Genomic DNA, 25,047 nt, shown 5'->3' on the forward strand with positions numbered 1-25,047 from the left:
TCCAGGGAGGTGATCATTACCCTCTATTCAACATTTGTGAGACTGCATCTGGAGTACTATGTCTACTTCGGGGCTCCCCAGTACAAGAAAGATACTGACATACTGGAGCAAGTCCAGCAGAGAGTCACCAAGATGGTCAGATGGCTGGAGCACATGATGTACAAGGAAAGGCTGAGAGAAGTGGCTCTGTTCAGCCTGGAGAAGAGGGGGCTAAGGGGAGACCTTATTGCTGTCTACAACTACTTGATCAGAAGACAAAGAAAAGATGGAGCTAGACTCTTCTTGGAGATGCACAGCAATAGGATGAGAGGCAACAGACGCAAGCTGGAACATAGGGAATTCCAAATAGATCCAGGCATACCTCGGAGATATTGCTGGTTTGGATCCAGACCCCCCCAATAAAGCAAATATCACAATAAAGCTAGTTACATGAATTTTTTGGTTTTCCAGTGCATATAAAAGTTCTGTTTACACTATACTGTAGTCTATTAAGTGTGCAGTAGCATTATGTCTAAAAAACAATGTACATACCTTAATTAAAAAATACTTTATTGCTAAAAAATGCTAAACATCATCTGAGCCTTCAGCGAGTCATAGTCTTTTTGCTGATGGAGGGTCTTGCCTCCGTGTTGATGGCTGCTGACTGATCAGGATGGTGGTTGCTGAAGGCTGGGGTGGCTGTGGCAATTTCTTAGAATAAGACAGCAATGAGGTTTGCCACATCGATTGACTCTTCCTTTCATGAAGGRTTTCTCTGTAGCATGCGATGCTGTTTGATAGCATTTTACCCACAACAGAACTTCTTTCAAAACTGGAGTCAATCCTCTCAAACCCTGCCGTTGCTTTATCAACTAAGTTTATGTAATATCCAGAATTGTTTGTTGTCATTTCAACAATGTTCACAGCATCTTCACCAGGAGTAGATTCCATCTCAAGAAACCATTTTCTTTGCTCATCCATAAGAAGCCACTCCTCATCCGTTCAAGTTTTATCATGAGATTGCAGCAGTCCAGTCACATCTTCAGGCTCCACTTCTAATTCTACTTCTCTTACTGTCAGTTCTAGTTCTCTTGCTGTCAGCCTGTCCTTTGAAGCTTTGAAGCCAGGCATAGACTTCTCCTCTCTAGCTATGAAAGTCCTAGATGGCATCTTCTTCCAATACAAGGCTGTTTCGTCTACATTGAAAATCTGTTGTTTAGTGTAGCCACCTTCATCAATTGTCCTAGCTAGATCTTCTGGATAGCTTGCTGCAGCATCAGCACTTGCTGCTTCACCTTCCACTTTTTTGTTATGGAGATGGCTTCTTTCCTTAAACCTCATGAACCAACCTCTGCTAGCTTCAAACTTTACTTCTGCAGCTCCCTCGCCTCTCTCAGTCCTCATAGAATTGAAGAGAGTTAGGACCTTGCTCTGGATGAGGCTTTGGCTTAAGGGAATGTTGTGGCTGGTTGGATCTTCTATTTGGACCACTAAAACTTTCTGCATATCAGCAATAAGGCTGTTTCGCTTCCTTATCGTTCATGTGTTCCCTGGAGTAGCACTTTTAATTTCCTTCAAGACCTTTTCCTTTGCATTCACAGCTTGGCTAGCTGTTGGGCGCAAGAGGCCTAGCTTTTGGCCTGTCTCAGCTTTCGACTTGCCTTCCTCACTAAGCTTCATCATTTCTAGCTTTTGATTTCAAGTGAGAGATGTGCGACTCTTCCTTTCACTTGGACACTTAGAGGCCATTGTAGGGTTATTAACCGGCCTAATTTCAATATTGTTGTGTCGCAGGGAAAATGGAGGCCTGAGGAGAGGGAGAGAGATGGGGGAATGGCCGGTCGGTGGAGCACTCAGAACACACACAACATTTATCGATTTAAGTTCACCATCTTATGTGGGAGCGGTTCGTGGCATCCCAAAACAATTCCAACAGTAACATCAAAGATCACTGACCACAGATCACCATAACAGATATAATAATAATGAAAAAATCTGAAATATTGCGAGAATTACCAAAATGTGACACAGAGACACGAAGTGAGCACATGCTGTTGGAAAAATGGTGTCAATAGCCTTGCTCGATGCAGGGTTGCCACAGACCTTCAATTTGTAAAAAACACAATATCTGCAAAGTGCAATAAAGCGAAGTGCAATAAAACAAGGTATGCCTGTATAAGCAAAAATGTTTTTAGCCTGAGGGTGGTCAAATACTGCAACCAGTTGCCCAAAAAGGATGTGGCATCTCTATCCTTGGAGGTGTTCAAGACTCACTGGACAAGTACCTGAGCAACCTGATCTAATTAGACCTGCTTTGAGCAGGGTGTTGCACTAGGTGATCTCTGGAGGTCCCTGCCAACCTATGATCACAAGCTGTAGAGACCTCCAAATTAGTGCTGAGCTTACTAATTCCAGGCTCTGTTCAACCTTTCTGAGACTCAGAGCTGATTAGCTTAGGTGCTGCACCGCATTCAAGTGTATATACTGTTTGGGGGATCTAAGCTAGTTTCTTTGATTGCTCTGTATTGCATTGAACAGGCAGAGCAGCTTGCTCAGAGTTAACTTAGGAATCACTATATGGCACAGCACTGTGTGATACAGACATGTCCAGAATATAATCATAACTTTGAATCTACAAGGTGTGTACGGTCAGACCGTTTCACCATCTCAGAATGCCACTGATGTACTGGAGTCTAAAATTTTTATTTTGATCTCTATCTTATGATGATGTCATGTCATAACATTTTGTTTTAGGGTTTTCAAACCTCCCCCCAGTTCTGGGTTTTATGAGGTTGAGTTCATGAAAGTTTTTAAAGCATTCTGAGATCTTTACATATAAAGTGTAACACAAGTGCTAGGTTCAGTTATTCCAGTTGCATAACAAAAATTAAAAGTAGAGAGCATTCTCTGTTGCCTCATTTGTGTTTCTTCTACCCGTAGTTATAATGGGATGCTTTAATTGTGTGTGCATTTCCAAAAATGTATGTCTATTCCAGATAACCAATTTAGCATTCGAAATAATCTGTTCCTTATCCACTTTTTAAGCTACTACTGAATGATACAGATGGAATTTTTAATTCCACTGGAATTAAAGGATTGCTTGGGCCTCCGGTGAGTATATGCTGCTTTATTAAATGTTCAGATTTGCTCTGTCTTCAATGTCTCCTTTTGAGTACCATCTACAGCTCAGTTTCATCTGCCTCAGAAATGTGTGTGTTACTCCTGCTAACTTCAGCAAGAAGCTGTGCAGGAGTACAACAGCACAGAACTGAATCCTGTATGGATACATTAATTTTCATATATTCGTATTGAAGAAAGCAATCGGGGAGAAACTGGCTTAGCTCTGAATCTGAACTATGTGTTCAGAATGACAGAAATGTGGAACTGATGCAAAAATAGGGACTCAGATTTACATAGTATTTCTTCCATTTTTTTCTCTTCTTGTTTTTCAAGTCATGAAATGTTGAAATAAAGGTTTTTTTCACTTCTACTTGAGTCTGCGATTAGGAATGCTAAGCTCCAGTATATGAGTTTTGTCTCATAGCCAGTAGAGTTGTGGATGTAAAGCTGGAAATCTCATGGGAGAACCACAGATGTGAAATTTCAGGCTCTGTTTTGCAGCCAGGAGTATATCACAGTTCAGTCAGATATTTGAAATTCTGAATGCTTCCTGGTACTGATTTCAAATTCCTAGGGCTAGATCCACAGAGAAGCCTTCCTTTTTTGTGCTGTGGAGTCTATGCAAAGTTAGAGCAGAACTGGCCTGAAAAACATCAATACATTGCACTTTGCAAAATTTTATTCTCTAAAGCTAAGCATCATGCTTCACAACCAGTTTAATTTGTGTTGTTTGTGTGTTTTATTTTATCTGCTTTCATGCTTGGTTTGTATACTAGGTAAAATCACAAACAAGGTGAGCCCAGTTCTCCTCCTCACATTCAATTCCTGTCAAAACAAGGAAAACCAGAATGTGTGTACCTGATAACAGAATTTGATTCTACATAGCCACAGTGAAAAAAGATTCATATTATTGATATAACTGCCCCAAAATAAATATTTTTTGAATCTGTTAGTGAACTGAGGAGAAGGGCATTAGCTCCAATAATAGCTTTCAATCCTGTGTCTGTGTGCCTGTTAGCCCAACACACCTCTTTTTCCCTTTTCACATGGCAAGAGGACACTATTATAGTGGCTGCATCCAGCTCTGCTTACGGTAAAACAGCTTTCTTAGAGGAGCATTTTGCTATGTTTCCTAAAGACCTGATTCTCCTAGGCCCTGGACATAATAGGATGCGAAGATAAGTCCTCTTGTGTGAGCTCTCTTACTGCAGGTAGTTGCCAACCAAACCTTAGATGACAGGTGTCCAAAATGATGTAGATGAGTGGGTTCATAAGCCCAGCCAAAATGCAGTGGTTTGTAACAGTGATTACAGTTAGTCCCAAAAGAAAGAAGTAGGTCCTGTAACTTAAAGTGCAGTTGCAATGGAAACTTTGCATCTTTAGGAACCTGCATCTCTGAGCACTCCCTAGTCAGGAAGGAGGAGCAGTCTCATAGTGATTCATATAATATGTATCCAGGTTAAACTAGAGCTAAGGGGACTCTCTGTGGATATCACAGTTGGGCAGTCTTAAACATGCCCAGTGCAAATCCAGACCTGTGTTTCTACTCACAATCTAGTGGACACTATTTTGTGATCCACAGATAATCAGTAGCTCAGTGGCAAAGGCCAAGGGAGGGCTACTGTGTTCCCTGTGATGGACACTGGAAAAGACTCAAGGGAGACTGAATTATGGTTGCTTTTGATATGTGGAAGATGTCACCTTTCTTCTGCTTTTCCTGGATCTCTGTCCCTTCAGTTTTGGAAAGTAAACTCTATTGTCCCGGAAAAAGTTATAAGATCAGGATACTGTGGAGTGTTTGCAACCTACCACTGGCTGAAAGAAATTCTTCTTCCAGTTTCAGATCAATTAATATTCGCAAGTTAGGAGGTATGTGTAAACTGCACTCTCTGTTTTGCAAGTCCATAATATGTGTTTGTATGGGGGTGGTTTTTTGCATTTCGCAGGGGCCAGATGGCAAGCCAGGTCTACCAGGATTTCCTGTAAGTATTATGTTCCTGGGATTTAAATACATATTCTTGAATATACTTTAATATTTTAACATTTATGTAGTACAGAATTTATACAAATTCTAATAAACTCTCATATGGGAGAACATAGGTCTTTATGCAGTCAACAGGATATTATGGTTGTAGTAGAAATGAACTCTGTGTTAAGACCCTTCTGCAGTTTAGATGCAGGCATATGATCTCAGGATCCTTTCTCTATTGCCTAACTGAGAAGAAAGCTGGGAAAGCTGACAAATGATGTTGACAAAATGCTGGCAAATTGCCCAAAGTTCTACAGAAGGTTGTTTACTGAGTCCTGGGTATTGTGGACTGCACTGAAAGCCAAAAGGGGGGGRAAAAAAACTTAAAAAAATTCTTTTTAGTTAAAAATGAGCTGGTGAGATTTAGAAAGTGATTCAATGAATTGTATAATCTCTCCGTCATTAACAGAATTTCTACAGACATGAAAATACCATTCTTGTCTTTACCTCAGTCCTTTTCTCTAGCTGTTTACTGATATAGAAATCATGCAGACTTGAATTTGATTCTTGATGGGTGAAATTCTGACCTGAGCCAAATGTTTTCTCCCCATAAGATATAGAAATGATCATTTTTTCATACATATAATCTATATTTCAGATAAAAATATTTTTAAAGTAGTGTTCCTTAAAAATGTACCTTCAGAAATTCTGAAAATCAGTCTGGCTGAATGGAGTGAGAGAGAATAGAGTAGGGAGGAAAGACAGAATTTTAGGCTGAATTTCCACTTTTATTAATGTTTGCTTGTTTCCATTTGTGAATGTGTGTATCTTCTACATTGGTGAAAAACACCAGGGGGTTAGTTTTGTTGTTTTTAACACATTCTCCCTATCTGATATTTGTTTTAGGGAATAAAGACAGCAATTTGGTTTTATAAAAATGCTTAGATTACAAACAGAGTGATTTAAAGTTCAAGATTTCCAGTTATTTAAAATTACATTTAGTAAAATGGCCCAGCTCCATATTCTCAGCAGATCTCACCATAGATTTATTTATGTATTCATTTTTACCTAGGGCCCACGGGGACCAAAGGGAGATACTGGCTTACCTGGACCACAAGGACCTAAAGGACAACAGGTAAGAGAAAATGAGTAGGGAAAAGTACAAGCTGCAAAATGTGGTAGGTAACAAATATCTGGTGACATTACGTGTTTTATGATTTTAATTTTGTTAGGGACCAGGCTGTTAATAAGTTTATGTAAAAAATTTACTAAGTGGAAATTGAAGCAATGCTGAACAAAATACCTTGATATATTACTGAGCGCTAACGTTCTGTCCCCGGCACTGAAATTCTGCAATGCAGTATGTACTTATCGGAATAAGTTTGCATAAACATTAAACATGAGGTGACCTTTTCTTGTAAACTGATCATCTGTGCTAACAGCCTGGGATCCTAACTAAAAGGCCAAATATATAAGGATGATCTTTTCCTCCTCCTGCCTTAGCACAAAGGGCTTTGCCTACAGAAGCGTATCATTGTGTTTCTGTTCCCAAAGAAAGTGTAAGATGTGGGCAACTCCTTCCTCTGGATTCTTTCTGTTATTTCTACACAATTGGGTTTACATTGTAGCACTGCTGAGATATGACTGAGGACTGACTCTACTGTTTTGTAAATATCCCAGTTGTTGTTCTGTTCTTCTCCCCTTCTCCTCCACCTGCAGGAAGCAGGGGAGAAGGACAAGTTATTACAATCTTGGGGATAAGAAAAACAAAAACACTTTCCTCTTATTCTTTGTGTTTGTAAGTAGCTGACCTCACTTTCTCACAGCTAGTATGAAGGTTTGGGAATGGTTAATTACGGTTTGAAATGAGATTGTAGATGAACAGCATCTTCAGTGCTTAGGAGGAAACATTCCAGGCCACAAATACCAGTCCCCTTTTGGCACAGGGATTCCTGTTGTTTTACCCAGTGCCTAAAATCATCAAGCTCAACCTTAAAACCAGTAAATGGTTTTTTGGTGTGGTTTGGGGGGGTTTGTTTGCTTTTTTTTTTTCCGACGGGGAGTCTGTATAGCTGGAGCTGATCTGTACGATGGGAGTTCAGAAGGCGAGATGTGACACAATTGCGCCAAACTTCTACGGTCCCCACTGGAAGCAACTCAAAACTCTGAAGGCATTATATTATACACCCACCAATGACATGGTGATTCTCAGGCTGATTATGAGGCACGAACACCAAATTGATGATCTCAGGAAGCACAATGAAGCTGCATAGACCCCTAGGAGTATTCCCCTTCAAGGATCATGACAGGCTTCTATTGCAGCCTTGGGTCCATAAAGCCTCACAGAAGACAAAGTCAGTGAAGCCAACTTCAGGTAAACTCCAAAGCGTGCCTTAAATATGCAGAAGATGAAGCACAAGGGAAGTGCTCTAAGTCAGGCTATCAGTGCAATTGTTAGTTTCAAAACAGATATTTTCCATTAGAGATCTTGGGAGAGCTATTGTACCAAGCTTCTCAGATTGCCTGAGTTAGGAAGAGGAAAGTTACAGGTGAGGTCTAGAATTGGAACAATTTGTTTGAACTGGGGAATGAAAATTCATGGTTGTGGTGCCATTATTGAATGGAATTACACCTTGAAGAAATGAAGCTCAGAGGTTCATAATGCTGGGAAGTAACCTTCTGTAAAGGTAAGGAGGCTGCATCATGCTCCAACTATTTGGAGAGAAAGACCCATGCTTTCCTGATAGTCTGGTTCTTTCTAGTTAGTGTTCTATCAAGATTTTTCATTTCCAATGGGGCTTCCTGACCAGTATCTAAGCTGATGGTCTACAGGAAGATGCCAACAGCTTGTCTGCCTTTGGCAGAGGTTTCTTTTGGACCCAGCATATGTTTCATGGGGTTTGTCTCATGTATGTGAGAGCAGCTGAAAGTCAACCCTACTCACACTGATTTCACATTATAGTGTTTTTGTCTGACTAAGCTGTCACACTTCAAACAGCAATATTGCTGCTTTAACTTTTCCTGCTTCATTGACAGCTGCTTTGTAAACACTGTAAAATACTTTGATAATTGCAGGGTGAAAAGGGAGAACCAGGAGTTCTCATTGCTGCTGATGGATCTTTAACTGAATTATTAGGAAGAAAAGGGCAGAAGGTGAGCTAACACTGCTTTGTGTTCCTCCACAATGTTTAATGGCCTTGTTGCCAGCCACCTCTGCTAGATATTGCAGAAGTTCTCTGTGTCATCTGTGTGTTTGTCTGTCCCCAATAGGGTGAAGCTGGAGTGGTAGGACAGGTGGGACCAATGGTAAGACATTTCCAAAATTTAGTGGATTCTTTTCTGATTTTGTTTGGTTTTACAGATATTACTAAATGTAAAGATAGTTTGTTTTAGCTTTTCGTATTTATAAGCAGGGATGGAATTATCATGCTTAAGGAATATTCATGTTTAAGGATGGTCAATGTCCTTTAGAAAAAAATGTGGTTGTTACATATGTGGTGTTGTAAACTACTTACTTGATTCAGGATTTAAATTCAGGTAGTACAATTGTATCCTTTTTAACTCCACAGTGAAATATCTTCAAAGCTAGAAACTTACATGACTTATGAGGCGATTCTGAGTGAACTGGCAGAAAGAAGGCTTGGGGGGGGGGGCGCCTCTAATTGCTGTCTTCTACTACCTGAAATACAGCTTCATACAGTTCAGCATATAGGCAAGCTCATTTAGAGGAAGTCCTTGCCAACACTGGTATCAGTGATAATGGTGCAGGAGAATTTGGCACACAGAGCCTGTCTCAAGATTTTGTCCAGCCAGTTCCTCTTCCTGCTCAGACCATTGTGCTGAACTGTCCAACTACAATGCAGGTTCATTGTAACGATCTATTTTTCAAGTTAGTGAAAGCACATGAGCATTTTCTCACCAAAGGAATCTGTGACGATAGCCAGAAGTGTGTGGATTATGTAAGCCAGAAAAACCTAATGAATTACCCCCAAAAACTTAAGATTATAAAAGGTAACAGGCCACTGCCAGTTCACTAAAAACAGATGACATTGAGATAATGTACCTTAGTAGTTCCCACAGTTCATTTTCAGGGAACCCTAGAATGGTGGTAAGACTAGTTTTGTGAGTATTTAAGTGATATTCAGAGCACTGGGCCTCTGCTTTTCATCTTTGCAGTGATGAAACAGTCCATACTGTCACTCAGAATGTAATCTTCACTGCTTCCCCTAAGAACTAAAAGGCAAGAAGAACCTATTTGCCAAAGAAGTCTCGATTCAGACTTCCAAGTATCTATTCATAGTACTGTGAGAGGGTTGTGAAGTGCTGTTTTCATCCCTCATAGCCAGAAAAGAGAACAGAGACCTGGTGGCAGCTGCTTTTGCTCTCCCTGCTATGCAAGATTTGAGACAGGAGAGAACATGAAATCTTGTCCTGATACACAGGCAAACTTATAAGTGAATAGCTGAGTCAGTGAATTTTTTTCTTAGTTATTTCACCTCAGCTTCCAATCTAGATCTTTCCATGATAACAGGCATACAGTCTGATCAAAACTCTGTGTTGTCCATCACCCAGTCTCCTTGTTCCTTGAGGAAAACTCAGATCCTGAGATTCTTAGTGCAGAATTCTTCAGTTTGATCAATGCTGCTGATGGCCATGATTCATTTTAGTATTGTCCCATAGTAAAAACCCCTTTGCAGTTGGTGGGCATCCTGTGCAGCAATAATGTGCAGACTGCAGAGTGCTTGGTCAGAGCCTCTGGAATATAACTTACTATAGCTTCAATGTCAGTGGTTCTGTTCCACTTTACACAAGTTAAAGCTCTGGTCCAAGATCAGCTTTGACATAACTGGGAACTCTGATTGCTCCTCTCTGCCACTGGAGGTAGAATGAGCTCATAGACCAGCTTCCAAAATTTGGAAAAAAAAAAGCCCCATTTCCCTTCCTTTTTGAAACTTCAGCTGGACAGAAGCACAGTAGTTTGGACCACAAGGGATTAAGTACAGAGAAGTAGCTGACTGGCAGATGAGAGCTGCAGCAACCAGGGAGAGTCTCAGGAGGTGAGTACTGTCAATAGCAAATGCAGAAGGGCCAGACTGAATCCAGCCTCCTGCTACAGGGAAATGAGAATCCCGTGTTCTTTTACACTGTTTGCTGGAAGGGGAGCAGGACATTCGGAGGTACTGAGTAGGAGCCCTTAGTAAAAACCATGGCATCAGTCTGTCGCAGTTGACTCTCTTGACTCCTTTGCTGTTGTAAATGAAGTTTCCTTTTCTGATAAGCAGTCTTCTGTGGTTTCCTTGCTTCCCTCTTTCACTTCTAGCTGTGGCTGCTGGCACGTGTCTTGTGTAGTTGCTAACATTTGTCAGGGAAGGGCTGGATTTTTGACACAGGAAATAGTGAAGGTGGCTCCAGAACAGCACAATCAGAGGCTTCTCTTTAGTTAAGCTAATAAACAAAAAAAACTGTTTCTAGTCATCTTGGTTGCTAAGTAAGGCTCAGATTTCCATATTCTTTAAGGGCTCAAATATGAGAAAGTAAAACAGAAAAATGCCTCACACATTTTGGGTTTCTTTTTTCTAACTCCATCTTTGTATTTGGTGGTGAGGAAAAGTGGGTTGACTCATTTTGAAAACCTAGGGGTGCAATACTGAAGCTTATATCTGTTAGAGTCCACCAGTGATCTAATGTCTGCTTTAAACACAGACATTAACATTGATCATATGGGCAGAAGTTAATTTCAAACAGGAAATGAAATAAAAGTTTGATAAAGGTACTACTATCTTGGAATGGTTTCAAATGTCATTAGTCAGAAGTGCTTTAAATTTTGGTGGTGGTGGTGGTGTTGTGAACATTATTTTCACAAGTTATTCCTGAATTTCATATCTAATGCAGTCATCAGCTTTGGTATGATAAAAATATACACGGCAGTGCTAGTGAACAATATTCAATTTAAGGTTATATAATCTTTAATTTTACCTCTCCTGTGGAATTCATTCTGGAATGCACCTTGGCTTTTTTATCAATGACAGCTGCTAATTGCAAAGTACTACAGCAATTAATCCATCGATTTCAGTTTGATGCATAAATCATTGAATACATTTTCCATGAATGTAGATCATTTTTCAATTAAATGATATTACATAAAGTAAAGGACAAATACTTGCCAGTTTGGGATAAAAGGATTTGGTAAATGACAACTCTATCGGTTTGGCAATGGCTCAATTCAGAAAATGGATTGGTGAGAGACTGGTATTTAAATCTAGACGGTATTCCTTCATTAAGATTCTGTTATCAGATGAGATGCAAAATTCTGAGTATGCAAAAGATTCCCTGGGATCTTTCTAGCTCTTAACTTGTCCATGCTTCCTATATGCCTTGAGCTAAGAGATAACAGGGCAACAGCACTGGACTCTGAATAAGATGACTCAGTTCTGCCACAGGCTTGCTGAGTTATCCCATGCAAATCATGCTTCTCTTTATTGGCTTTATTGGTTAATTTTGTAAAGCGTACTGAAATCTGTGGATAGAAAACCCAAAAATATATAGGTATTCAGTGTTAGTATACTGAGGGACACTATTCTGGTGTCCTTCATTTTTGCTTGGCTGACCCTATTTACACCTTCCTATGAAGCTACCTAAATCCCCTGTATCCTCAAATCGTGGAAAGACAGTTCAGAGGGAGTGGGTGCTCATTCCCCCGTTCTGCAACAGCAACAGCAGATGAAAAGATCCTGTTCTCATTGTCCCAGCCCATGGAGATGAGCATGAGTTGTTTTAGGGGGTTTCTTGCATAGTATTTACACAGAACTCTACAGATTGGTGGGCTTAGCTGTAGTGATGTCCAGTGACTTCTCAGCAGTGATTTAATCAGAAACAAGAAAAAACTGCCAAGTGAAATAACTGTGAGTTCAGGTTCGTGCTGTGCACTATTCATAGCTGGGAACCAAACAGTTCTTCTGGTCCTTCCCAGACAGGCCCCAGAGGTGCCAGTAGCAGCAAGGCTTCAGTGTAGCTGTGGAGAGCACTTTTTTGAAAAGAATCTTTGCTGTCAGCACCATCCTGTGTGAAGGTGGTTGTAGCTCCTCAACCAAAATATGTACTTCAAGTAGTTGAGGCAAACTGAAAAGAGAAAAATGGGTCAGAAAGTATATTGACACTGTTCCCAATACTGCTGCTGATACACTTAAGTAGGAAGAAAAATGAGGGGAACAAGGACTTGTTGTCTTGGAGCCAAGCAGAGCAATAGCAGAAAGGATTTATGTATCTAGAGCATTTCCATGGATCCTAAACTTGTCAAATTTTGCAGATCACGGCTTTTCTTTCCTGCATTTCTTCTTTTTGTCTTTCCTCACTGTCTGTTTTCACCTAATTACTTCTGATTTGATTTATTTCATTCTTCCTTTTTTGTTTAATTCATCTTCTATTCCTTTTTAGTCTCCACATTCCTAATTAATCAAGAGGATTGACTGACAAGATGAGGATTTCCTCTTGTTTTTCAATTATTTGCTAGTCACCCTTTGAAGTAGCAGTCATGATGCCAACAAAAGTTAGTGACTTAAAGTGACATGCCCGAATTGTGGTAGGCAGTAAAATTGCCAGTCTTTTTTCCATCAGCAAAGGTCTGCATTAACCACCATATTGCAGATAACAATAGAAGGTTTGTTACAATAAACACACTAAAAGTACTGTAATTTCTCAGGATTAAACATATAAATTGTCACCTGTGAGAGGTATCTACATGAGATCTGTAGACAGAAAGACTATTTAACCCAGAATTGTTTTAGGTATTTGAAGTACCATTTTCAGATTTTATGCATCCCACACACATGTAGTCTTCACCTTCTGTCTTCTATGCATATGTGGAATCACTGCTGAAGTTAAAACATAAGAGTCATAACATCAAAGGAGGGGTATCCCTCAGCATTTCACCAGGCTGAAAAAAATGAAAATGAAACCAGAAAGGTTGACACATATATAAAGAAATTGTCTAGACTCTGGTGGTTTTGTTGAGTCTCAGGAAGCTGACAGCAGGATGAAAGTTTGTGGTTTTCCTCAGGTTTACTGCTTTGCATTGACTCGCTGGCTGTCTAGAGATTACATGCTTGTAAATACCGAACCATGGATCACCCATAGTCCTGGACTACTTTTCCTGAGGGGCCTGCTTGCCCCTTTTTTCTATAGTCACTTGTATCAGTCGGTGTGGTCTGATGGGTCACTCTTGTGTAAAGAAGGACCTGCTCTGCTTCAACTATTAGCCCCGTAAATCCACATACCAAGGTTGGCAGGAGTTACGTAGTCATTTGGTGATATATAAAGTCTTAGATTGGTGCACAGACATTTTCCCAGAGGCTCTGACACAAAAATATTTAGAAAAAACATATAAGCCAAAAGCAGATAAACAAAGCATACACCTATTTAGCACCACTAAGAGAGACTGCCATTTTTCTATTGATTGATACATTTAACTTTCCTTTATACTTCAATGCCTGGCAACTCCGTTTTGAATTTTACACCCTATAAATGGCTGAGAATTCAGACTTCATTTCAGAGGACCAATCTTTTTCCAAGCCAGAGTTCATTTTTGTATACATACCTCTCAGTTTCTGAGATCCCTTAGATAGTGAATAGACAGGACATTATGTGCATTGTCTGCAGACCATCGCGGATTGAACTATAATGCAAATGTGACTATGACTATGATATCCTTTCTAAATAATTGAACATATGTCACAGTTTTGTTCCATTTAAAATTTATTCTGTTTTATTCTTTTTCTCCATAATCACACTTTCTTTTCTCTCCAGGGACCAATAGGACCTGCTGGACCCAAAGGAGAGCTTGGTTTCCCAGGATGCCCAGTATGTATTAAGCTCTCTGAAATGGAATAAAGATAGAACAGTCTGCTTCTGAACTCATATTAAACTTTCTACTTATTTCAGGGCCGCCCAGGACTGAATGGACTGAAAGGTGTGAAAGGTGAACAAGGCAAAGCATTATATGTAAGTTTTTCTTATGTATTGCAATTAATTGAAAAAATGTTGTTAAAATCTTAAATCAAATGAGATTTATATGAATCCCTTTAAAATGATGACTGGACTAAAATAGCTGAAAAGATCTAGAAATAATGATATGCTTCTGTTATTTTTCCTATTTAATAACAGTCACTGAAAAGTCAAAATCTGGGTCCCTCTGGACAGTTCTTACAGTTGTATCAGCCCCCAGGTGTGAAAGTTGTATGTGTGATTCACTGTCACCATAGATTCAAATAGGCAAAGCATCCGAGATTGCCAATTCTTTCTATTTTTCTAGAAGTTCCTAATGCAAGTTGTCAGTATGACCCCTCACACAGCTCATGGGAGTTCATATCATGTGCTAACTATTTAGCATAGGTACCAAGAGCACTTGAGCATATCTTTAATGTGGCATCACCTACCCTACTAACAAGTAGGTAATTGTCAACACCTACTATCTGCTTTAGCTGTAGCGTTGTATCCAGAATAATAACTACTGCCTAGTGCTTGGAAGATGATAGAACTTGCATGCCCACCTACATCCTGTAATTGTGGAATGAAAAGTGTTAAAACAAGATCCTGGTTCGGCAACTCTGTTCTTATGAACAGCATTCATACAAATAATCTCATGGCAAACAGTAAGAATGGACTACTCAACAATAAGCATAATGCTTAGCATAAACAGTAAATTTAAGAATAGCATATTTTTTACTTGGCAGAGTAATTTGTGCGGCTGTTCTGATGTCACGGGGAGATCTGTGCTAGAAAAATTAGTACCTATACCACAGCAGCAGCCAATAATATTTTATCTGCATCAGAAAGAGGCTGAAAAAAAGACAAGGGACTTTTACTGTGTTATCACAGAAACCATAAGAAAGCAAGGATCAGATAGGCATCAGGAAAGATTATTAAGTCAATCTCACTGTATTTCAATAGAACACTTTTTGTGAATGAATTCCACTGTATGAGTCCTCTGGTTTTTCTTTGTTTAAAAAAAAAAGCAAACAGCATCGAAAGTGTGAAACATAAGTGTGGCGTGTATCTGGACAATAAATTTGAGTGAGATGATATTGCTTTCTCTGACTAATAGGAAGACTGAGAATTGACTTGGTAAGTATCTTGGTACCTTCAAAGAAAGGAAAGACTAGGTATTAAAGGGTTGTTCACACTGCTAGAGAAAGGTTTAACTAAAATTTTAGGTACTGGGAGGTGAAACTAGACAAATCGGACAAATTCTAATTGGATGGAAAAAAAAAAGAAAAGGTGATTAGCCACTGGGAGAAAATACCAAAGGAATAAGTATATTTTACATTTCTTGATATCTTCAGATTGAATCAAGGTACCTTTTCTGGACTATCTATCTGCTTTAACCAAACACAAATTATGAGTACAAGCGTAACTAGATGAAGGTTGGGAGATTAAAACAAACAAATAAACAAAACAGGTTACATGTTCTAGTAGTCCTTTCTGGAGTGATAAGGGAAGATAAAATCTAATAGAATTCTAAAAGTATGAAGTTGTTGATAGATGAGACGATGTGTGCCATCTCACAGAAGATGGCCTCAATGTAGAGTAGCATGTCTTGGCCACGTGGCCAGKATTTTAAAGGCCACAATAAAGAATCAGCATAGCTTTTGTGGGGGGCAGTCATGCCTTCGCTGTAGTGGATTTCCTTGAAGCTGCCAATTAGCATGTAGTTATCTGCTTGACACTTGAAAGTGTATGAATCTCAGCAGTCTTGAGAATCCCAAAACAGTCTTGGAGACCAAATAGGGTTTTCCTTATGATGATATGGTTGGGAGAGCTAGTGGTTTTAATTTAGATTCAGTTTTTATTGGTTTGGGGTTTGGAATTTGGGTTATTTTTTCCTGAAAATAACAAACTTAGACCACTTTGTTCCCCACAGAGTGCTTTAGGTTAAATATGAAAATTCACCTTGCAGCTTAGCTTGGTCTTGCAAGTAAATGTTCAGCTTCCCCCCAGGCCATTTAATATAAAACTCCACGATTAAATTGAGCCCTCTGGGCCCCCTGTCCTTCTTTCCCTAGGTTCGATTGTATTGCATGTGAAAGGATCTAATGTCTTCCTTACTTAACTTTCTCTTACCAGGGCCCCCCTGGCTTGCCTGGGCCCCCAGGACCCCCTGGACCTCCAGGACGTATAGTTCATATCAAAGGAGTAAGTATGACTAGGACTCAGTTGCTGGTCTGTCACTGTAGCAGAAATATGCAGCTCTTGAAATGGTTTGCAAAGTGAATCCTCAAAAGTTGTTTCAGGCAATACAGTTTACAGTGGTTTACCTTGCTTGTGTGCATGGGGAAAAATCTTTTAAACAGAGCCACTGTGGTGTAAGAGTTTTGCCCCACACATGCAGACTGGGACCTGCTGATGGAACCATAAGAGTTCTCTATCAACAAGCTGAAGTTGCTGTTCAGGATGCTGACTTCAACTTCCAGGCCTTGTCCTGACATTTCTTTTAGATCTATTTGCTGTGTTATCTACTGTATTATTGCCTATGATCATTAAATTCATTTCCCTTCCTATTTTCAATAGACAGTTTTCCCAATCTCTCCCAGACCTCATTGCAAAATGCCAGTAAGTCACACACACAATCTGCTCTTAGCAAAATGCATGGCCTCGACAATACATAACCACAGTAGCTATGCAGCTTTCCCCCTCCCTGCCTTCTGCTTTGCACCAGTTATAAGATGTATTTTACCCAGCCTTCAAGATAACAGATTTCCAAGTGTTAAGATATTCAGAAATGAGCCACACGCAAAATGTGTAACAGAATTACAAACATTGGAACCTTTTGCATAACGCGCTTTGATTATTTGGTTGCCCTAACTCTTTTAATACCTTGTCAAGCCCCATGTTTCCATAGTGTAAGATTTGCTCTTGGGAGCTGAATGCTTGTACGTACATGTACACACATTTTTCATATGTATATATAAATAATGTCTCCATGTAGTTGTGTCTATGGCTGTTTTCAATTTCCCTGTCTAAGGGGACATAAGACTTCTTATCTATTTCAATGTGGCACAGAACATTGAGTAGCAAAGACTCTTTTCCTTATTTGACCCTCAAATGCAATAGATCTATTCATATATAAACCTTCATTATCTCGTGAAAGCCAGCAGGTGAAGTTCTGCCCTTGCTTTCCAAAGTGAATGGCAAAGCCCCCATTGCCTTCAAAAGACCCATAATCTTGTTTAACGTATCACAGAAATTACATTCTACAATGAACTGTGAACAGGGTTCAGTCATGGTAGAACTTTCCCTACAGCAATATTGTAATGTTAAGCCATGGACTAGGTATTTGGAAAGGATTTGTCTTTGACAGCCACAGTCCTTCCCTGAACAGTGTGATGGGCAGTATGGCTGCTCTACTTTTCCACCCTATGGTAATTTTTCATTTCAACAGTTTTGGCCTACCACTTTCAGGCATCATCTTCCTAACTCTTTGAATTCCTCCCTTAAATTTTCCCATTACCCCTATATAACGTTCTTATATGTTTTTYCCCCCCCCACAAAAGTTCCTATGGACTAGTCAACTTCACCTGGTCAGTTCTTTGAAACCCAATTGTACAAGGCCCTAAGCAACCTGCTCTAGCTGACCCTGTTTTAAGCGGGGGGTTGAGCTAGATGACTTCCAGAGGTCCCTTCCAACCTCAACTATCTATGATTCTCTGTGGAATGATTCAAATGATAGAGGCCTATTTTAAGTGATTTTCAGATAACAAAAAAGGTTGCCTTTCAAGAAGGGTAAAATCAGTGAATAACATAACTTTTATGTGCAGAAATAATAGAAACCTGTAGTTATAAATACCTCTTCATGCATCTGAGTATGCTAGATAGCTTTGTCCTACTTTTGTGAATAATTTCCTAAACCTATCCAAGTTTATAGATAAGAAGTCTGCTGTACATGCCTACATAAATGAATATCCCTAAGAACTACAGACTGAACCCCACAAGTTTTCCTCATGTGAACTGAACTTCTGAAGTTAATGGAGCTATCCATGTGAGTAAAGACTTCTAAGAGTTAATACTATAGGATTAGTCAGATACAGCGGCTGTATGTTGGATTTTTTTTAGCATGTTTGCTGCAATTTATAGGAATAGTACTAGTTGGTACTAAGATCTGTCCATTCCAGAGCACTCTGCCACATTTTAACTCCTGCACTGCCCATATTTTGAAGACAGAGAGTAGAGGTAAGTAGCATGCCCATCATTACAGGAGAATGGAGTCAGAATAGGATAGAATAGAATTAGAATAGAATAATTTCTGCCTCCCAGTTTTGATCCCAATGCATATGGAGCATAGGATCATTAGACAGTAGGCATAATTATGATCTGATGAAAAAATTACGAACAGTCTGTTATCTTACAATCAAAAATCAAATCCTGCTGTCAAATGCAGTGACATAAATTCAGAATCATTCTTGGAGAATAAGATGAGTTTTCTGAAGTTTCACTAGCATAACTGAGAGCAGGATTTGCTAATGCTTCAAAAATGCATGTTGTTACCCTCCTGCTGAAAGCATGTTGCATGTTGAAGAGAGCACAATACTGAAAAAGGCTTCATCAGCTAATATTCAGACCTCATCAAACTGGAGATAATCGCAGACCATTGTTATAATATTTACTGTGATAGCATGCAAATGTTCCATGCTTTCCACTATGCACTTGAATCAGTTAATGTGTATGGATAATTTTTAAATAATTTCTCTTTGTCTGTAGGTGAACACTCCTTACCCAGGAAATCAAGAAGCTCTTAATATCCAAGGTGAATAATTCTTTTCTTGAAGCTTGCCTTAAATAAGCTCTTCGTGTTGTGAGCAAAACATATTGCTTTGTCTTGGCTAGCGTGTGACTGATTGTATGAGAAAATCATAGGTGGTCTCACTCCTTTTTCTGGTGAACCTCAGATCATATGTTGCTGCAGTCTCAGCATGTAAGCCAAAGAACACGTGAACTTCTAAGGCTAAAACATATAAATTTAGCAGTGCAACACAGGCTCTGCATGTCTAATTTTAGGAGTTTTCTGTCAGAGTGCACAAGTGGCATTGAGGAGTAGGTGTCACAAACTGCTGCGTTGAGTCTTTACTTCTCTGCTCTGGCAGTGCTTTTCCAATGCAAGTTCTAAAGTCTACCTGATATTACATCCCATTAACCAACCAAGTGGTCTCATTCCTCAGATGTTTGACTCATGGTGTCAGAAAAACTTCCCTTCTCTGACTGACTGATGCCAAAAATTTAGCTTGTGATCAGAGCTCCCATCCCATTGCTTGACAGTAAATTATCACAGGCAGGGTTAACACATACTGACTGCTGGAGCCCCAGAGAAGATTGCTCAGGGAAAGAACAAGCTGCTAACAGTCCTTGCTCTGAGGTGGACTTTGAATTTTCTGGGGATACAGAAGAAATGTTCTGCATCCCTTCATTTACTAGGAAGCTGAGGCCTGTTGAAGAGAAAGTGCAGAGAGAAGCAGTCTTGAAACTTCTGTTGTAACACAGGGCTCTGAAAGTGAAGTTCTTTCATTCTCCTGTACTTGTGGCACTTCTGCAAAACTAGAAGAAAGAAAAATGCTGTAAATATTTTTGTCCCTAAAAATGTTCAATAGGCAGAGAATGAGCCTGGAAGACTGCTGCAGAAAGCTAATGGAAAGGCTTCCTTACCAATGAAGTTTTTACTGGGGATGCACAGCAAGAAGATTCCACTGGAAAAGCAATGCCAGGTCACAGAGCAGGGACGTGGTACCCAAGCAAGCTGGAGATTGTTTCTGTACTTGTCTGGTGAAATTCACACCTGCAGTGAGAAGAGGTTAGAGAAGAGAGCGTGCACTTAGCAATCCACCGACTCCCAGCATAAGTCACAACTGAACATCAGGGCTGTAGCTATCATGGGCAGAAAACTGTTAAAATGACTTCAGGAGATGTGTCCTGTCATTGTCCTTGTCATTGTACTTCAGCATACTTCCTGCCTATTGCTCAGAATAGGACCAGCTCACCTTACACTTGAGGAGGCATTTCTACACGAAGAAAGTGGCTATAAAATGTTACTGTGTCAGGATGATGGGTTTTTTTACATGAATTTTGCAAAGGTATTAGCAATTACTCAGGCAGAAAGAAGAGATAAATCAGACCTAAGAAATCTAATCATTTTACCTAAATATTTTATAGGGTAAAGTTACCGTGAAAATTGAACAATACCTGGAAAAAATAGAAGGTTTATCCAGATTTATTTTGGTACAGTTCTACCCTCAGCTCATCTAGAAGGAAAATTATGCTAAAAGTGTTTCTATTCTCAGAGAATATTTTCTTCATTGTTAATACATTTATGATATGAAGGAACAACAAAAGACCACAGTTTTTGGCATTCACAGATGCAGTTATCATTTACTGGTTTGCGTCTGAGCCTGGAGATACTAGAGGATGTGGTATCAAAGGCAGAGGTGTAACCCAAGAACTGACAAACGTATCAACAAGGCAGTTAGCTCACACTCTCTTTTTGCTTTGTTCAGAAGGCCCTAGATTAGATGGCTAAGGAAGGGAGAGTGAAAGACTGACTTGCAAGAGAGACCTTGTTACAGAGGTTATGGCTGATAAAGAAACAAAGACCATCAGCCGAAGAGAGAACACAGGCAGGCAGCCATTAAATGTTCATGAGGAGAGTGAGCAAAGGGTATGAAGTGTGGAGCCATATGCACCCACATGTGAAATATCGGCTCTTACTTTCTGTAGTTTGGTTGTCATTGCAGGCGTCTCTGTTGTTTGCAAATTCTCATGAATTTTGCTTCCCTGTGATGTTTTTATGGCAGGTGCTAAAGGAAACAGAGATTCCTGGGGAGTGCACAGTTCAGCAGACACGAAAGGAGAAAAAGGAGACACAGGTGCTCCAGGACCACCAGGTATTCTGAATATGACATGTCAGTAACATCCTGTGATAGTCCCATTCCAGGCAGGAGGTTGGACTAGATAATCTTCAGAAGTCCACTTCACCCAACTTTTTAATATTCTATGCTTTATTTGTCATAAATATGAAAAGTATGTGTGGGCTAAATATATCAAATTACTGGTGCTAGGAGCATCATAATAGAAGCTGCACTAAGCATTTACTTTTCTGTATCAAAAGTTGATATACGTGGCTAATTTTTATATATTTAAAAAATAATTCCAGTAAAAAGCATCTGTTTGAAAAGATTGCTATTACAATTCACAATTTTTTCCTTTTTAAAATAATTTTTGAAAGCTCAGATATTGAGATAAGGCTTTTCCCAATGCCAGTAATTCTTCAAAATAGAAGGAGCAGTATATCAAATTCATATTCCTATACTATATTTATAATCATTGTCCTCTTATGTGTTTATAATAAATTTAAAACTACATCTACATGGATATTTCTGTCTTTGTTCCAAACACACAGTTTTGTTGACTAAAGATGATATTTATTATCTTTGAGAGGACATCTGTTTGTTCTCATAAAAGCTATTTTCTTGTTTTATTAATTTTTATTCTGATCAATACCCAGTGCCACAAAATACATGGCAGTGCTTCCCAGACATGAATAAACTTGTAAAAAGAAGGGGAAAAAAAGGAAACAAAAAATAGGAAAATTTCCTCTTCTGTGTGTATCTACCATGAACACACACTTGTTCATTCCCAGGCTTTGTATTTAATGTAATTCAAAGTCCCACAAGTATTTTTGCCTATACCTGATGATTACAAACCAAGAGGATGATGCTTAAGACCTTGTTGTAGAACTGCAGCTAGTGATAAGGACAGTGAAAACAACACCAAAATTCTGGTTAAACTGTCACATACCTACCTTGAAAAAAGAATTCACTTTTGTCATAAAACAACAGAGATCCATTCATTTGTCTGCCAACAGAATCCAATGAGATCAACTAGCTTCAATATTTTGCAAAGCTAAAACATATAAACTATGGCCAATTCTGTTGCTGCTCTAAAAAATATTCCAATTTAGTTCCCACTCATCAATGTAGTTGCCAAAATATTTTTATATTTTTATACAACTCAACTGACTAGATCTTACAGATACCCACATGACCTTTGACACTGGAAATTCACAAGCCAGAACTTGCAAGGTGGTGGAACATGATGGAAGTATAGTATGTTTTCAAAGCCTTCTCTGGAAGACAGGCAGCTGAAGCTCCTTCCCCTACAGTATCTGCTAAGCCCCAGAAATCAGAAAAGTTTTCTGAACTGTGCTATTTGTCCACTTAGAAAGCAAGTGCATTTCTTTTTCCTTCTCCTGAAACATCTCTGCTCTAACTTCACACAATGGCTCCGTTAAATTGATACTAGTCAAAAAGATGAAGCCAACACAGAAAGCATGGGTAAATGGCAGGCCATGCTTTATTTAGACACTATGTGTTTAGACAGGCATGAGAGATATCTAGAGCGTAGATGCACTGTTCCAGCCATACATACTATGCTCCAACACAGCCCCAGTGCTTCTGTCTGGAAGAATAGAGTCTGGGTGCTTGTAAGAAACCATGTTTAGAAAAAAAGGAGGAGACCTCACTGTATCACAGTCTTGGACCCAGTTCCCTAAGACTGAAGATCTACTAATCTAAACTGCAGTATTTATTGCAGTGTGCTGACTCTTGACCATAATCAACCCCCTTGCTTCCTGTGGGTCATTCCCCACATGGCCATACGAGTACCTGACATTCTGGACAGGTTGTCACACTCATCCACATCCACCCTTTGGGCTACTTGTTTGTCCTGAGATCTTGTTTTCTGTAGGAGGGAGCTTGACCCATCTATCTGTGAATCCTGAAAGAAATGGAACTACAGAAAGAGCAGTTAAGGGCTTCCCACTGGGCAAGCATTAATTCCTGGCATAACCGGGTTCTGTTGCTCTGGGGCTGAATTCATCCTCAGGTCAGATCCTAGATCTGAAGACAGTGTAGCTTTCTGTTTTATGAAAGAAAGGGCACGAAAGTTACGTGACTTCAAGATCATTGTGAAGATGGGATTTACTATTGATCATGCAGGTGCAAAGTGCTGTTAGTCTGTTTCAGCAGCATCTGAAAATAAACCAAAAAGAAATGTCTGGTCTGTCAGCAGAGACCACACCACAAACCACATTGTGTGTTAGGATCCCTAAAAGTCCTGCCAAAAATTGCCTACCAGCTCTCCACTGAATGCCTAGAGAAGAGAACTGGACTAGGTTTGCCCCTTGAGAAGTCTTGTTCAAACCTAATCAGAACACATTTGAAGCAAACACATCTGGCTGTTATAAGCAGCTGTAAAAAGGTCTTTTTCCAAGTGTATGCCAAACAAAGAATATTTGAAGGCTTTTTAAACTTTTTGTGCTGGCTTGACAGCTTTCGTGGACCACTATTAGCAGACAACGCAACCCAGCTGCTATAATCATTGATGCCAGTACTGGTTTTTGTTGCAGAAAAACAGCAATGAAAAGTTATTCTATGATCAGCAGAATGGCAGTAACCCTAGTTCTTTCTCTTGTCAGCAAAAGAGATAGCACAACTGTATTTAATTCAGAATTGTACAGGTACTGCTTGACCACCCCACTGCTGTCAAAGCACATGGAATGCTTTTCTTTTATCTTGGTTTCCATCAAAGGGGTTAATTTGGATTCACTCTCTATCCAGCTGCCATTTTCCAAAAAAATAGGAACTTTTCATCTTTGATACTTCCTTGCTTTCAAATTTGACTAAAATTCACAAACATGTTCAAAACGTATTAAGGTGGAGGAGTGACAGACAAGATAGAACATTTAAGCCTTGTTTCATTAGGAAACTGAACTAAAAATATCTGTTAGCTTTAAAGGTTAATGTTATTATTGTAAATCATTTTCCTTTAAACTCCTAAAACAGTAATATCCAAAGCAGTGCTTTTAAGATGGAAATTACAGATAATTATTCTACTAAAATAATTTTCTTCATTTTTCAGGTCCACCTCTGCCTCCATCATATTTCAGCCACTTTATTAATAGCATAAAGGTAATTATATCCCATTTGTGTTTGAGTTCTATCAAGCTTTTTTAAAGTATGTTTTACTATACACTAGGCAGAAAACTCTACAGTAGGGTGAAGCATAAAAAGCCAGATATCTGCACCAGCGATTACATATTATATTAATTTCCTAAATTTCAGCTGGATAAACAAGTTTATTAGAAGTATAGGAAATGTAGATGTCAGTAAATATATAAAGATTACTTTTGAAAATACTTTATTACTTTATTACTGAGGCTTTTTGCCCTCCCAGTGGTGTAAAAATGAATCATAACTCACTGTTACCTAACATAAATTGGTATAAGTTGTCTACCGTAAGTTAATGCTTTTGCTTCCATGCCAGCTCTGGTAAGAGACATCCATTTGCTAAATGGGTGCTAGAAAAATTTAGCAGGAATTAACATATGAAAAATATTCACTTATGCATAGTACTATTTATCTTTTCAGCACAGTGAATAAAATAGGTTAAAGTGATGGAAGCTACTTTTATGCTTCCCCATACTTGTTTCCTGGAGTGTCTTATAAGAAAGGCTCTCCATGCCTTGATGTGTTTGGTCTCTCTCTATTCCACTGTTCTCCTGTTTGCTTTAAGTGACAAAACTCAGTACCAATGGAATATTATTTTAAATGTTTTAACTGAAAAAGGCTGTTATTGCTCTTGAATAATGCAAGATCTGAAAAAAATTGAATCAATTTATCATTCAATGATACCACCAAAAGTAGTGTTCTATAAGGATACCATTAATTTCCTTGAAAGACTCATAGTTCCATCTTGTTTTCAGATTTTGTTTTTACTTGGCTGAGTGCACCTAAGTTATTTCTATGACATAGTGTGTGTCATCCATGCATGGCAGATATGATGTGGCTTCTTTGATCTCATAGAGCAGTGTCTGTAGCTTTAAAGTTTTAGCTACAAAGAGCCAATTTTACATCTAGTCCTTCAGCTCTCCAAAATGACATGTC

General features: G+C 39.2%; 1 protein-coding gene across 1 annotated transcript in view; it reads left to right on the forward strand.

The window, feature by feature from the left end:
* The window catches only part of LOC112977190 (collagen alpha-1(XV) chain-like), a 99,607-nt gene that overhangs the window by 59,768 nt on the left and 14,792 nt on the right, over nucleotides 1–25,047 (forward strand). Inside the window, exons 21-32 of the mRNA XM_026089235.1 lie at nucleotides 3,025–3,090; nucleotides 5,046–5,081; nucleotides 6,141–6,203; nucleotides 8,144–8,221; nucleotides 8,339–8,374; nucleotides 13,871–13,924; nucleotides 14,006–14,065; nucleotides 16,187–16,255; nucleotides 16,631–16,672; nucleotides 18,818–18,863; nucleotides 20,899–20,988; nucleotides 24,023–24,072. Of these exons, the coding sequence (XP_025945020.1) occupies nucleotides 3,025–3,090; nucleotides 5,046–5,081; nucleotides 6,141–6,203; nucleotides 8,144–8,221; nucleotides 8,339–8,374; nucleotides 13,871–13,924; nucleotides 14,006–14,065; nucleotides 16,187–16,255; nucleotides 16,631–16,672; nucleotides 18,818–18,863; nucleotides 20,899–20,988; nucleotides 24,023–24,072 (690 nt within the window). The remainder of the gene's footprint in view (nucleotides 1–3,024; nucleotides 3,091–5,045; nucleotides 5,082–6,140; nucleotides 6,204–8,143; nucleotides 8,222–8,338; nucleotides 8,375–13,870; nucleotides 13,925–14,005; nucleotides 14,066–16,186; nucleotides 16,256–16,630; nucleotides 16,673–18,817; nucleotides 18,864–20,898; nucleotides 20,989–24,022; nucleotides 24,073–25,047) is intronic.

This window comes from Apteryx rowi, unplaced genomic scaffold (genome assembly GCF_003343035.1).
Source record: "Apteryx rowi isolate R43461 unplaced genomic scaffold, aptRow1 scaffold_802, whole genome shotgun sequence".
Classification (NCBI taxonomy): Eukaryota; Metazoa; Chordata; class Aves; order Apterygiformes; family Apterygidae; genus Apteryx; species Apteryx rowi.